This window comes from Cebidichthys violaceus, unplaced genomic scaffold (genome assembly GCF_023349555.1).
Source record: "Cebidichthys violaceus isolate CVI_PGR_0920_01 unplaced genomic scaffold, fCebVio1.0.p SCAF_13, whole genome shotgun sequence".
Taxonomy (NCBI): domain Eukaryota; kingdom Metazoa; phylum Chordata; class Actinopteri; order Perciformes; family Stichaeidae; genus Cebidichthys; species Cebidichthys violaceus.
Genome location: NW_027176296.1, coordinates 6,589,039 through 6,604,679, shown reverse-complemented (window position 1 = coordinate 6,604,679; position 15,641 = coordinate 6,589,039). Strand labels below are relative to the sequence as shown.

Sequence of the window (15,641 nt, the reverse complement as noted above, 5' to 3'; positions counted from 1 at the left end):
ACAAGCGAATTATATAACATTAGCCACTAAAGAAACAGGAGCAGAGATTTAGCAAAAGCATACAGAAGCAGTGTATTGCACTGTGTAGGTTATGTTGCAATTTTGCAAGTAAACACACACACACACACACACACACACACACACACACACACACACACACACACACACATATATCCAAATACAGATCACATACACCTGCTTATTTCCAATGCTCCAGTTTGAACTAAGTTGGCCTCCACATACACGTTTAAAATATTGTGACGATTTGTTTGAAGAAGTAAACTCATTGTGTCACCAAATACCGAAGCAGTCACACATGAGACATGGTAAACAGCTCTACCAGTGAGCTTGTTTACAAGAACTACCATCTGTCTCTCCGGATTACTGGTTTCTAGGGGTCCTTCATAATCTCGCGATAAGTGTCCGGAGGCGAGCTGCACCCACGAGAATGTCGTTTCGCGCGCTGAGGCTAAGCTCCAGTCACATTTCAAACTGACAGCTCTATCACCCAATGAACTCGATTTGCCAAGAGGCATTCGTCCAATGGTGAAGCTGTATTTTTAGAGCAGGCGGGGTATGAAAGTCTTGAAGAATAACTCATTGATCAACCTCCAACAAGCCATAGAGTTGCTCGTGCAAACCTTACTAAGAAGTTATTTGCGGAAAATCTGCGTGGTACTCCGTAAACGTCAATTTCGTGTTTTCACTTGGACGAATAAACAGGTATAGCAGTTTTTCTCTTATGTTTTAACAACTTTAAAAGTGTTGCTCATTGATATTTTGTATCAGTTGCTAGCTCACTATGGTTAGCTAACTTGACAAAGTCCTACCTCGTTTCTGTTTGGGTTCACGTTACTGCACCAAGTTTTCCAGCCAGCCAAATGTAAAAATCTAAAGTAATCAAAATATTTAGTCACGGGGACAGTTTTCGTGGTGTTGAATGTGCTGCGTTCTTATCGCTAACGTAACGTTACCAGAAAGCGCTGTAACAATAAGTTGTAACGTGGTTTGCTGTAACGTTAAGCTTTGATGGGGGCTGATGAACTTGACGAGCTGTTATCTTACGTTGTTGATCTGTAGTATAGCCACATATTGTATAACATGGTGGAATTAACGTTAGCTTTGCCACCACCGCGTCACATGAAACAAAACAAACACGCTAACCTCAAATACTTCACTTATTTTTTTATTTTTTTTTTATTTTCTGCCTCATGTTTTTCGTCTGCATTTTAAGAACAAAATGAATGGTGTCGGTGAAATAAAACCTCTTTGTTGGGAGGAAGTGGTTTGTTTTCGGTGTTATTACTCGTGCTCATTGGTGTTGGGTTTATTTGGGGCAAGCGGAGCGAACAACACCTCAGCTGAGAGTGCAGAAGTAAAAGACGAGCAGCCGTCGAGCTCGCAGCTTTACACCTCGGAAAGAACAAAGCACGGTCTCTATGGGCAAAGGAGGGTTTTAGCGTTACAATAATCGATTTAAAAGTGCGCACAAGGTAGTATTTCGGTGTGTTTTATTGTCGGAGAGCGAGGGCACATTGTTTGCTAGCGCTCCCTCTCCTCCGGATGTGCTCGCTTTTAAAAGAACTGGGAGTGGCCTGCAGCTTCGTTTCCCGCACTGTATTTAAATTAGCTTGTTCCCTCCCTTTCTGATACTCTGTTGAAGTGACAGCCCAGTGCAACACTACCACAATAGACAGATCAAGGACTGACATATTCATATTAGCTGCTGGGAAACATTTAATTCTTTAACTAAAATTAATTAATTAATAAAACCTTTTTTTAATGATGTAGTTGACAGAAAGAAAAGACACAATCTAGGGTGTAACAATGCTGGCCTTTGTGTGGTTTGGAGGGTAAAAAAGAGCAGGAAAATATCATTTAAAAAACTTTGGCCAGCTTGGTATGAAAATGGGCTTGGCAGGCTCACAATCAGTGAATCTGTATTGTCCATTATACGGAATTATGGAAATGTGTCTTTGCTAAATGACTGTAATGTAACCATGTCAGACGCTTTTATCCAAAGCGACTTACAATTCAGTATCTATCTACATGCCGTAGACGCAGCTACATGAGCAATTTTGTGGTTAAGTGTCTTGCTCAAGGACACATTGACATGAGACTAACAGAGCAGGAGCCGGGGATCGAACCGCTGACCCTCTGATTGAAAGGCGGCCCTGCTCTCCAGTTAGCCACGGTCACCAAGTAAACAATGTATACAGAAAAGAATGGGTAAATGCAACAGAGCATAAGCATTAAGAACAGGTTGAATTTACATGGGAATCCCAAAAGTTAATCATTTTTAAAACATCAAAATTATTGTAGGTTACTCAGCAAGTCGCGTGTAGCATCATCTGAACAGCCTCAAATAATATCTGTATTCAGTTATTACATGCAAATAATCATGAATCTTGGCTAAATCCTTCTTAAGGCAAACAATAATAATTTTGGGTATTAATAATCCTGTTAAAATGTGCAATTAGCAGACCAAATCTACGCTTTATTTTGTTGTGAAATTGTTTTCAAATTGAAAACAAACCAAACTTCTGTGTTTCCAGTATAAAATGTCAAAACTCAAAACATTTGGATTGATGACAGACCAACCCATATGTTATCAGACAAGGCCATAGTTGTTTATCAAGCTTGATCAATGCTTTTTAATGCATGTTTTACTATTTTGAAATGTTTTTGCAGTGGATGCATTATGACAGAAATGCAATTACACACAAATGAATAGCCGACGAATCTTGTTGCTGTTGATGGAGTTTAACAATACTGGCTAAGCTTACGTATGATGCTGGAGGTGACCAAATGACACAAGACTGATTGCTTAATGGGTCATGCTTTGGCTGTTGACATAGGGCAGCTGCAATGTGGATTCAGGTGCGCACAATGGATGGGAAGGAAACCCACCGGGTGGATTCCCTGTCGAAACTCACCAAGGTGGATGACCTGCGTCTCAAAATCACAGAGCTCTTCAAGGTGGAGCCCGAGAGGCAGAGGCTGTTCTACCGTGGCAAGCAGGTGAGGCAGCATGGTTAAAATGTAGTTCAGAGATGTGTCCTTGATGCCGTTTGTGGTATTTGAGTCCCAGTTGTCAAATATATTAGCATTTTAAAAACACAACTGTATAGGAGGGATATGTGTGATGGTCGTAGCTCATTCATGATATCTGCTTTAACATTTCCTTGTGTGTGTGTGCTGCCTTTCTCCTCTTTAACCCTGTCTTACTTTTGTTTTACTTAAGATGGAGGACGGCCATACCATATTTGACTACAATGTGGGTCTAAACGACATAGTGCAGCTGCTTGTTAGGCAGAAAATGTCCGCTGTGGATGTCGTCAAAAGCAAAGACAAAGAAGCCGAGCTTTCCGACTCTGATTCTGGCTGTGGCTCAACCCAGAGTGAGTCTGACAAGAGCTCAACTCACGGTGAGGTAGAAGGTCAGACCGCTGGCACCTCTGCCCAGACGATCACCGCAGAGCTCGTCGATCCGGGGTTCGGATTTTACAAGGTTTGTTTTAAGGCTGGTAGTTGGGATTACCAATTTATATTTTGTGTTTGTTTGCAGGTTACCGTATTTTTCGGACTATAAAGCGCACCGGATTATAAGGCGCACTGTGAATTAACGTGTCTATGTTCACACATAAACCGCACCGGATTATAAGGCGCATTAAGCAAAACAACACAGTCCGGTAAATCAAACTTTATTCAACTCAGTTGTAACAACAAATACCGGTACAGAAAAATACACTCACTTATCGATTCATTCCTCTTCCACAAATCCATCGAATTATTCATCTTCAGTGTCTGAGTGAAACAGCTGTGCGATTTCGGCATCAAGAATGCCCGAATCCCTCTCGTCATTTTCCGAGTCAGTCTTGTTGCCGTTATCGGTACTTGGCTGTTCAGTGATGATTCCAGCTTTCGTGAAAGCTCGGACGACGGTTGCGACCGATGGTTACTTGTTGTGCTTATTGATCGATTTTGACTTTTAGTTTAGACATTACATTCCTGTTACGGGGCCGATCAGGTAGTGACACAGCGTACCGTAATGCTTCGAATATCCATTGAGCGGAGCGGCTTCGTTGCTTACCAAAGTCGTACTTACACATTTCGGCAGATTTTTGAGCGAATTGTACCACATACAATCGATCAATAAGCACAACAAGTGACCATACATAAGGCGCGCTGGATTATAAGGCGCACTATACATTTTTGAGAAAATGTAAGGATTTTAAGTGCGCCTTATAGTCCGAAAAATACGGTACTTTTGCTATGTGGGGAATCAAATACTTCTCTGCGTCGCATGCTACAACAGGGTTGGAAATTAGCGTCAACGATATTATTTTCATTGGGTCTGTACATTTTTTTGCATCTGATGGAATAATGTTGTTACCTAGTAGCCTATGCGGCTAGTCTATTGTCTAAGGGTGTGTGTGAGTTACGTCTACTTTTTTTTGTAGGAGTAGTGCAAGACAAAAAGTTAAACAAAAGTTAGTCACACACAAGAACAATTACAAAATAGTGTCTGGATTTAAACAAAGAAGAAAAAATAACTTTTTTTAATATCCACCAGCCATTTTTACTGGAAGAGAAAGCTCATTTCCTAAACTGCAACAATATGAACTGTTACACTGCCGAACGGCATGCTGGGTACAGCTCGTGCTCTGTCAGTGTTGTTGTGAGCTTTTGCACCCAAATGACGCAAGTAATCTAGCATTGCTACGGGATGCAACTATGGGCGTGTGTATCTCTTTAAGAACAGCTATGAACACTTTTGGTTTCCGAGGTTGTCGGAGAACACAGCTTTCTCTAGTAGAACTGAACTGAACCTGAACCTTGATCTGCATCACTGACCCATCAATATGACACTATATAACTATCAGCTCAGGAGTATTCAATTAAAATTCCAAAAGGTCCAGATTGAGAATCTCCTTGGGCAAAGGTCCAGAACATTACTATTTAACAATTATTCTCAGTTTTCAAATTTAACTGGATGGATTATAAATAATACATAAATACATGTTCTTCTCATTTCAAGTAAAATAAGGGCTGGATTAAAGAATAACTGGCATAACATAAAGCTTTTAAAAAAATGTGCATCTTAAAATAAAGTAATTCATTTTAGAAAAATGTATTTCACTGAATTGCACTGCAGCTTTAAATTGAGTTAATTCAGGTGTGAAGTGATGTCAATCAAAAAAGCTATTCATCTTCTAACAAAAGAACTTTGTGTGGAGTGACTTTATCTGTGGTTATTAAACTACTTGTTTCAGCTCTATTCTCTCTGTTAACATCATTGGTCAGTGAATTCATGTGTTAGGATTCTGATCATATTGGGCTCTTAGATTTATTTTCTGTGACTTCATTTCAGATGTGAGTGGGTACGTTTGCTCAAAAGAGTTGTGCTTTGTCTCGTAGTGGCGCTTCATATTACTGCTTTTATCGTCACGTCCTCTGAACATATGAGACACACTGGTTTTAAACTGACGTGGGAAGAATTAACCTATGAAAGAGTCTGTTCATTCTTTGTTAAAGACTCTGGTCTCTCTGACCACTTTTCTCTCTTTGGAGGTGTGTGTGTGTGTGTGTGTGTGTGTGTGTGTGTGTGTGTGTGTGTGTGTGTGTGTGTGTGTGTGTGTGTGTGTGTGTGTGTGTGTGTGTGTGTGTCGAGTCAGGAAACTTGTCAGGAAACTTGTCAGAATACTCATATTTGATTGGCTGAGCTGCATCGCGTGATTTACACCACATTGGTCGGTGTGTTTCCTGCACTGCTGAACAAATGCCGTAAAGGCTGAACAACCTGCGCCGGTTAAAATAGAAGCACTCCGTCAAAATTGAATAATTCTCAATTATCTATTGGTTTAGGTCCTGGGTCTGAATACAACGGCATCCTGACCGCGGTCCCCCTATTAGTGACCCCTGTATTAGTTAGTTACAGTATGAGCTGTTTTACTGAGCTTTACCATGATAGTGCAGGGTAATGACTTTTTTTGTGCATGAAGTATCAAAACATAACTCTGTGGAATCCTGTAGTTTGGCACGTCTGTAAACGTGCTGTTGGTTAGTTTCGTTAGGTATTTAAACTCCCTCCAACCGAACTGAGATGGCTGTTCATTTAGTGAATACTTTGCATGAATATACAAATGTGGGTGATTTGCATAAAGTGGGGGTGTAGCTGCTGGAATGTGTTTGAGCCAGTCTCCTTTTCTTCACCCAAAGTCTTATAGACATTGTGAAAATGTGTAGTTTTCCATTCTGTTCATGTAAGGATAAAGGCTCGACAAGACACGAGAACTTCAGGCGAGCCGTTTTGCAACAACAAACAAAAAAATATAGGAACATTCACTGAACACTTAATGAGATTTTTTTTGGGTTGTTACTAAATATGGTGAAAGCAATTAGTACAATGTCTCTGAAGATCTTTCCTTTCTTTGTCTTTTAAGATCAATGAGCTGGTGGATGCAAGGGACTTGAACATGGGGGCTTGGTTTGAGGCCCAGATTGTGAATGTTACGAAGACAACAAAGACTCCGAAAGAGGAGGCCGTTGAGGCGCAGTCAGCGGAGGAGGAGATCCTGTACCATGTTAAATATGAAGAGTAAGAATCTTTTTCTCTATTACTCATGGTTAGGGATGTCATGATTTTATTGATACAATCTTTTTGGCATTAATAGTTTTAATTATGCATTACAAGGTGCTTAGAGCTAGTGTTAGTACCTTAAACAGGCCATAATTCCCTCTCCTGTATCTGTAATAAGTTGCTGTGAAAACCTCTTCAAACATCAGATGAGACACTTCACAATGAAACTGTATTCTCTCCTGTCTAATGATGTGTAAATATGTGAAGAAAGACAATGTTAGATAAAGGCGTTGTAGATAAGGAGGCACTGTACTAATTTAAACCAACAAACATCATTTAGCATGACTAACTCCAACTTCATTGGAGTTGTTTATCTTCTACTACTTCTGTAAAATGACCACTTTGTGTTGGTGAGCTTGCGTGAGTATGTTGGTGTTTGAGGAACAAGCGAATCAGCAGTTGATCCTCACCATTCAGACACATTTATATTCATTGGGCTGCACTCCCCATGCAGCACTGTGTAGGAAGCACCTGTGATGGTGTGTGGCTTGCCTCTGAACCGCAAATTCATATGGCATCACATTTTACTATCGCAGCTACCCAGAGAACGGAGTCATTCAGCTGCTGGTTAAGGATGTTCGCCCGCGGGCCCGTACGGTGTACCAGTGGCACCAGCTGGAGCCCGGAATGGTTGTTATGGTCAACTACAACCCAGACGACCCCAAGGAGCGTGGCTACTGGTACGACGCTGAGATCCAGAGGAAGAGGGAGACGCGCACCGTGCGAGAGATCTACGCCAAGATTATCCTCGGGTAAGGACTGTGATGTAAAGCTTTAGTTACTGCATTCTGGTGTAGTACACAGAATCATTGCCACAAGTCAAATATCTCCTCAACATGCTGCATGTGAGCATCTTGTGGTGTCATTTTTAACACCATATCAAAGTTTTTGGGGGTTTTGGATACCACAGTAGCAGGTGGGAACAGGTTAATTTCCTGCCATGGTATCAATGCAGATTGCATATTAGGGTACTATGCTCTGTTAAAAGTTGGGTATAAACCACTGTATGTTGATTTGGATCTCATTTACACTTAAATGAAAGAGGTACAGTTGGCTGTTTTCATGATGGTATAAAAAGGAGCTTTACTTTTTATGTGTGTATTGCATACAGCTGTGCTTCTGTCTGTGTAGTTTCCTATTAAGTTTAATGTTGTTGCTCTTCTAAACTTTGTTTGCAGTGATGCTGGTGACTCTCTTAATGATTGCCGGATCATTTTCCTGACTGAAATCTATAAAATTGAGGAGTCTGGTTCTCTGGGTGACGCCCCAGCTGGATCTGAGAGTCCGTTAAAAAGTAGGTTTAAGATGAAAACATTTAAATGATAAAGATGTGTGTTAGTAGCTATTGACTTAGTGAGGACTGACTTGTGAATCATCAGGGTTTTGAATATTATGTTTAACAGTTGATGTTTATTGGTACATATGAAACTTGCCTCTTTTTGTTGAAAATATAGTATAATGATATAGAATACATAGTTAATGAAATATCCGTATTCTCCAGGATCAAATGGACCAGAGTGCAAGCACTGTCAGGATGATCCCAAGAAAAACTGCCAGTGGTGTAACTGCCATATCTGTGGTATCAAGCAGGACCCTGACAAACAGCTGCTGTGTGATGAATGCGACATGGCCTTTCACACTTACTGCCTGAGCCCTCCGCTCACCACCATCCCCGAAGACGAGGACTGGTCAGTAGGATCTAATGCAAAATGCCACAATTCACATTCATACGTTCAGATATCCTGACATTTAACGTTAGGAGATTACCAGTCATACGTTGATGATTAAAGAGTCATGTTGTGGCAATTGTCGCCTGTCGTTCTTTTGGTCATCACTTGTGTTATTAATGTATTGTGCTAGACATTTACTCTACATGTCATACTATCTCAGGTATTGCCCAGGTTGCCGTAATGACGCCAGTGAGGTGGTGTTGGCTGGAGAGAAGCTGAAGGAAAGCAAGAAGAAGTCCAAGATGGCTTCTGCCAGCTACTCGAGCCAGAGAGACTGGGGCAAGGTGAGTGCTGCCAGACATTTTGATCAGTGTGAGATATTTATAATTTAGATTTACCGCTTACATGCTCTGTGTCCTGGTAGACAACCTCCTCCGTTACTATACTTTTCAAATATTTCAACTATTTATTCCTCCCCTTCCAGGGAATGGCCTGTGTTGGTCGCACCAAGCAGTGCACGATCGTCCCGTCCAACCATCGTGGACCGATCCCCGGTGTCCCCGTCGGCTCCCTGTGGAAGTTCAGAGTGCAGGTCGGTCACTCAACTGGAGAGTCGAATTAATGCTGTTTTGCAACATACGTAGAGTACAAACTATACCGAGGTTTTGTGATCACTTCTTCCAGTGGCCGCCAATAATGTTTCCGTTTTTTTGCTTATTTAGGTCAGTGAGTCCGGTGTTCACAGGCCTCATGTAGCTGGGATTCACGGCAGGAGCAATGATGGTGCCTACTCTCTGGTGCTGGCAGGAGGATATGAGGATGACGTGGTATGCTTTTTTTCTTTCTTAAAATCTGCCAAATAACGGGGCTTAAGTAATGTTATCAGAAAAGTTGGTGTGATATGAAATCCATACGTTTCTATTAACGTACAATCTGCTGCTAAACCTTTGTAGTGTGCGTAATATGTGATGCGTCTCCCATTGTAGGATGATGGTAATGAGTTCACTTACACTGGCTCTGGGGGACGAGATCTTTCTGGAAACAAGAGGACGGCCGAGCAATCGTGTGATCAGACACTTACCCACATGAACCGGTATGACGCCTGAAGGACATAACATTTTTTAACTTTCTTTTTTTTTTTTTTTAAACAGGTTTTATGGCTTAATTTTATTTTGCGTATCTTAATGATTTCCTCTGGTTCTCACCAGGGCGGTGGCTCTCAACTGCAACGTCCCCGTCAACAACAAAAATGGAGCGGAGTCCAAGAGCTGGAAGCAAGGAAAACCAGTCAGAGTTGTGCGCAGCTGCAAAGGCCGCAAGCACAGTAAATACTCCCCCGAGGAAGGAAACCGATATGATGGCATATATAAGGTATGAGGGAACAGTGGACATATTTCTATAGGTCATCAAACTGGCTGATACACATAACAATTATGCAAACTATTTTTCCATGGGTGTGGAATTAGTTTAACTCCACTCCACATGTTTGATAACTTGTCTTGTGACTTTGAGTATGTATTTTTAGTGAGTATTACCTTGTGTCATTGACTTCCTTCAGGTGGTGAAGTACTGGCCAGCCAAGGGCAAGTCCGGCTTCTTGGTCTGGCGGTATCTGCTGAGGCGTGATGACGATGAGCCGGCTCCATGGACCAGAGAGGGCAAGGAACGCATCAAGAAGCTCGGCCTCACCTTGCAGGTAGAGACGATCATTCAGACTACATAGTACCAGATGTATACATATGTATGGTGTTGAGACGTGATCAGCATCTTAGATTCCCAATAAAATCAGAAAGTTCCTTTTTAAATACTTAAGCACAATATGTGCAAAAACTTCAGTTTTACTTTGTCATTTTTCATCAGTTTACTTAGATTTGTGTGTGGAATGCTACAATAACTTGTTCAATGAATAACAATGGCCAAGCAGATCCTCAACTCCAAATAATTGAAGTATAAAAATGTCTAAAATCCATGTTAACTGAATTCTTGCAGTAGCATAACTTTAATTAAATGGACTCCATCTTGATCTAGTATCCTGCTGGCTATCAGAAAGAGAAAGAGAACAAAAATGAAGTGGAGGAAGAGGCGGTGACACCCAGTAAGGCAAAGAGGAAGAGAAAATCTCAGGGCAGCGGTGAGTTCTGTGTTTTGTTTTGTTTTTTTTTACTTTCTTTTTGTTGTTTTTACTTCTATTTGATCTGCCATTGCAAATCACCCCAGAGCCGTGCATTGGAAGACAGTATCACTGGTTGCCTTCACAAAGAGATATTGTTGGTAGAAGTCATTTATAATTTCCAATGGCAATAATGTTTCTCCTGTCAATTATAGTAGGCCACCTTTACGCTCCAATGTGGTTTTAAAATGTTTTTGTTGTTTTCCTGAACAGAGTCAAAATCCCCACCAGGCAAAACTCCTAAGAGAAGTAAGGTAGAAGTGTACAAGCTCACCCAGGAGCAGAAGTCCCTCATCAGGAATGACGAGCCAAACAAGAAGGTGTGGGATGAAGCCATGGAGTCACTGTCTCTTGGACCGGTGAGTACGGCTGTGGATTTGGTGAAGTCACCAGCAGGATTTCTAAATGCAAATGATAACTAAGGTGCACAGGAAATCTCTCACGCTTATGATAAGGCAGATGGTTTATTTTGTTTTCTGTCGGTACAAAAAACAGCCGAGAACTACTTTAAAGCCATTTCACATGTTGAATGTTTTCTTTCTGCAGAAATTCTTGAACAAAGTTGAAGAAGTTTTCCTCTGCATTTGCTGCCAGGAAGTGGTCTATCAGCCCGTTACCACAGAGTGCCATCACAATGTTTGCAGGGTAAGAAAACATTGTCTCAAATGACTTGATAGTTTGGGTCTTTTTGACTTGGTGTTGTATGAGGTACTTGTCCATAGTCGGTGGATTACCTACACATTGCGGTGGGCACACCACCGACTTGGAGAAGCAAACGGGAGACATATTGGCAAAACGTACCACCTTAAAGAATACTTTACACTTGGGGTGCCACACACGGTGCTAGGGAGCTAACAGCAAATGCTAACGGCGGTTGCATTGACTTTCATTATGATGTGTTCAAGCTCTATTCAGTAAAACTGATGATGAGTTAGGTAATAGTAAATTCTAATGTTATTATGTGTTAAAATGTAATGTTCTGCCTTAAACTGAAAGCTGTTGCTTCTTTTAACCATAGGAATGCCTCCAGCGGTCCTTCAGAGCAGAAGTGTACACCTGCCCGGCATGCAGGCACGACCTGGGCAAAAACTACCCCATGACCATCAACAAATCCCTGCAAGATATTCTAAATCAGTTTTTCCCAGGGTACAACAGTGGGCGATGATCATTGGTTCTGCCCAATCAGCCCTGGAGGAATCGCAACTTAAACTGTAAGGGGAATTTTCAGTAGAGGCAATAAAGAATCAGTTTCTCTTAATATATTTTTATGACTATAAAACTACAATTTTTGTGGACTTCAATGCTACCGTTTTTCACCTTTGGGTCTGCCATGATGTGTAGTTGGAATGATTGAAAATTCTTTTTGTACCATTACTCCGTTAATACCTTACACCGGGACCCAGCGTTTTTATTTTGTTCCATTAACTAATGTTATCCATATTGTAAAATGTTTTAATCAAATCCCTCCATGTTTAGCACTCAAGAGAATGTTGAGTCACAATTGGTTTAGCCGTTTACTTGGCTTGTTTGGATATTGTTTTTTTACAAGGCTTTTTTTAGAATCTGGATCGTATTTGTTCTGCCGTTGGTTTGGTTGAGGTTGGTTGTTTTATTTTGGTGCATTTAAAAAAAAAAAAAAAAAAGAAAGAAAAAAAAAAATCAGATTGTGTTGTCGGGTTATTAATTGGTTTACGTTCACATCTTACTTGGAAGCCTCTACTGTGGGCCTCTCGCACAGAATGCAGCAACTGCGCTCTGAAACCCATTACTTCCAATGGCTTGCACAGTGACATGACAGGTTTTTGTGAAATCTGTGCTAAACTCCAGTGAGGGTAGTGCACACTGCATCCTGTGTGAAAAAGTTATTATGCATCTCCTGTAGCTATTTACTCTTCTCTACCTGGCTTTTATAATCTCTTAGGGCTCACTAGACAAACTATCAACATAATCTTGACAGACTTTCAGACCAAATGTGACGTTTTTTTCCATTTCTCGTGATCACATGATTGAAATTGCACCAACGTGGCATGTGAACAAAGCTGCTCCACACTGTTTAGTTTATACCTGACATACAAGCAGGAACTGAACTTGTTACTTTTTTGTTTTTCTGCTCTAAGCAGTCTGAGAGGAAGTGTCTTGTCGAGGAACAGTGTCATCAAATGTGGTTGGATTTTCTGACTAGTGTATTGGTTCCTTTAAATATTTTCATACAGTAACGTTATACCTGTATATGAAGTTTGGGAGATTTGTTTTGAAAGTGACTATGAATTTGATACAATCGTGAAAGCTAAACATTATACTATGTGAAGATTTGAATTGTCCCTGTTTTTGAAACATTTATACTTTTTTTTTGTTAAAGTCCAAAGAAACAAAAGTGCTTAACCAAGAGTGTAATGTAGGACTCCCATCTATTTAGATCCTTAGACACTCGAACCTAACTGAGTCTAGAAACTTTATTTGTACTTTTTTCTAAAATTTGAAATTTGTACTTTTTCATCTTTTATAATCCATTACTGCCATCTGTGGGGTTGGGGTGGGGGGGCTGTTCAGTCAAATATTTGTCTCTTGTGGTCACACAGGTAATATCTGACCTTATTTAAAAACAGCAAATGCTTGCATCGAGATTTAATGTTAAGAAAATTCCACACACTGCTCCTGAAATTTAATATTGAATCAACTAAATTATCTGAATTTGTTATTGACTACTTTTGCTGTTTCCTTTGTCATTTATGAGTATTTGATGTTGAATTTCAACAGCAGTGTGTGTGTGACACTGTCTGCATGCCAGCACTTTGAGTTTTGATGAAGAGACACACATTTGGATAGACTGGGAAATGTATATTTTCTGAAATTGTATAATTTGTAGCCTTTTTTTTAAGTTTTGATATGTAGTTTTAAAATTGCTTGCACACTTATAGTGCAAAAAAATGTCAATACATTTTCAGTGTTCAATAAAAAAAAGTTGAAATCACCTATGACCAAATGTTGTGTTTTTTTTGGGGGGGGGGGGGACTTTGAATTGATGAAAATGTACCCCTAAGCATTTTACAATACTTATTAAGGTAGAAAGTCACTCAAACACCAACATTTAGAGAAACTGGATATGGATCTTTGAGCAATAGAGCACGATGAACACGGTTTTGGACAAACACTTCAAAACCTTCAGGCATCATGACACTATATGTTTAATTGCCCTAAGGCTATTATCAGTCAGTGGAGCGTTGCGTTCAGGTAACTGCCAAGAACGACCCGAGGCGTGCACGTCGGTTACGCTCACAGAGGATGTGTAGTAACGAGCGTCTATTTTCGTTGGTTGATGTTTGTGTCTATTAACCAAATAGACCAATCATATAGTTTGATTTGTGAAGCAGCAATCCATCATCCGGGTGATTCAACCAATCTCCAGGCGTAGTTTCGGAGGTGGGAGGGACTCTGAGTAGCCTGTGCTAGCTAATGCTAGAGGAAAATCCATCCAGGGAATTTTTGCAAAACGAAACCAAATCGATTGATCAAAACAAGTACGGGACACAACTTTGCTGCAGGAGGTAATATTTCCCAAACCGGAATGATTTTGTATAATCGTGAAGCCCGTATTCTCGTGTAATGGTGTTGCGTGGTGGCTGTCGTCGCGTTGTTTTGTTTTTTCTAAATGCAGATATGGAAGTAGCTAGGTTACCTAGCTTTGTGGCTAACCAGCGTTAGCTAAGAATACATAAACGTCAGGACACGGTGCAGTGTGGCTGATTCTAACTGCTGACTTTTCCTATATGTACAGTTTAAGAACACGGCATTGCAGGTTGACGTGAGTTCCACATTTTTCTCATTTTGAAACGCGGCAGCTACGTTGTTTTTTTTTGCTGTCTTCGATGAAATGCTAACATGTAATGTTAGTTGTGCATAGCCATCGTCGCCCTCAGCTGCAGCAGCCTTCACTAACTTAATTTCAATCCGAGCAGCAGCGTTGTACTCTCCTCGAGTCAAAGATATGGATTAACTAGTACTTGAACAAATACTGTGTATGAATATTTGCATCTCAGCAAGTTACTTAGTATGGGGGGCAGTGTGCTGCAATATTGAAACAAGTTCCAGGCCGTGATATAGTTAAAGGGGCCGTGTAGGCCCTTTTTGTTGTGGTTAGACAGCTGGGGGTCATGTGGCCTGCCATGGTCCACTCTATACATCAGTACGGGTGGGAAAAGAGGCGCCTTTGCTTGTAACGCTACACAATGTTGGGGCGAGTGAAATAAGATATGTTGTAAATTCTTGCTTTATTAACTACCAGTTATTAAAGAAGACATGCATGTATCAGTCACTGAGCAGGAAACAGTAAAAGTACTGTGTTGAAGGCGGTGATGTATTAAATTCAGCAAAATACATCTAACGTTTGCTTGAAATCTATCTGTCATTTAAAGCTCACGTTTCCTGCTCTACAGGTTGTGTGCATAATGCAAATTAAGTCGTGAATAGTCTCCGTTTGCCTTGCTCACACAGAAAGCGACATGCCGTTCAGGTTTCGTGAATTGTTTATTCAATTATTTTTTCAATCTATATTTTCAGATGGGATGAAACACTAAACGTGGCATATTAATGGCAGTTTGGAACAGTAACTGAGAACATGTTTTTGGTTTTTGGAGAGGGGGAGTTAACATTATTGATATCTGATTCCGCTAATACTGATACTTGCTGGATCAAGCCTATCTAGGGTTGCCATACATGTAGATTAGGGTGATGAGGTTGAAATCATTATAGCATATCATTATAAATTAATTGTTTTCCCATTTTGATTTATAACAAGAAAATAAAATACTTATTTCTACATGCACATTCTGAGCGCAAATCTTACAAAGTGGGCCGTCATTTTTATTCATTATTTTTCAAACTGGTTTGTTAGATTTCTTATTTTTCATTTTAAGTGTTCCATTGAGAGGATGGGGAAGAACACCCTGTTGACCTAGATGCCAAAGAGAACCACTATCAATTATTAAAATGGCCCACGTCTAAGTTGAGCTTTTAAAAATACAGTTTTCTGAGTTGGTCTTCATTATGGAAGTATTCATTGCAATCCAGAATACAGACAGCGTTTCTCCAAGATCATTGATCCTTTATATGTAGATCTCTTCTAGACTGATGCCTTGTATTTTGCCCATTTTACCTGCAT

The 15,641-nt window shown here is 40.4% G+C and overlaps 2 protein-coding genes across 4 annotated transcripts in view; both read left to right on the top strand.

Moving 5' to 3' along the window:
- Positions 1-576: 576 nt before the first annotated feature.
- uhrf1 (ubiquitin-like with PHD and ring finger domains 1) lies at positions 577-13,454 on the top strand. Its single transcript, XM_068707533.1, is given in 18 exon segments — positions 577-659; positions 661-723; positions 2,859-3,021; positions 3,245-3,511; positions 6,447-6,601; positions 7,180-7,395; positions 7,822-7,937; positions 8,145-8,331; positions 8,534-8,657; positions 8,798-8,905; positions 9,036-9,140; positions 9,300-9,406; positions 9,522-9,684; positions 9,872-10,009; positions 10,342-10,444; positions 10,697-10,842; positions 11,030-11,128; positions 11,502-13,454. Coding segments are annotated over 18 exon segments (2,490 nt in total). The 3' UTR covers positions 11,649-13,454.
- A 460-nt stretch (positions 13,455-13,914) lies between these two features.
- kdm4b (lysine (K)-specific demethylase 4B) overlaps positions 13,915-15,641 on the top strand; it is a 50,092-nt gene continuing 48,365 nt past the window's right edge. For all 3 annotated transcript variants that reach the window (XM_068707528.1, XM_068707529.1, XM_068707527.1), the window contains exon 1: positions 13,915-14,028. The gene's annotated coding sequence lies outside the window, so the exon portion shown is untranslated. The remainder of the gene's footprint in view (positions 14,029-15,641) is intronic.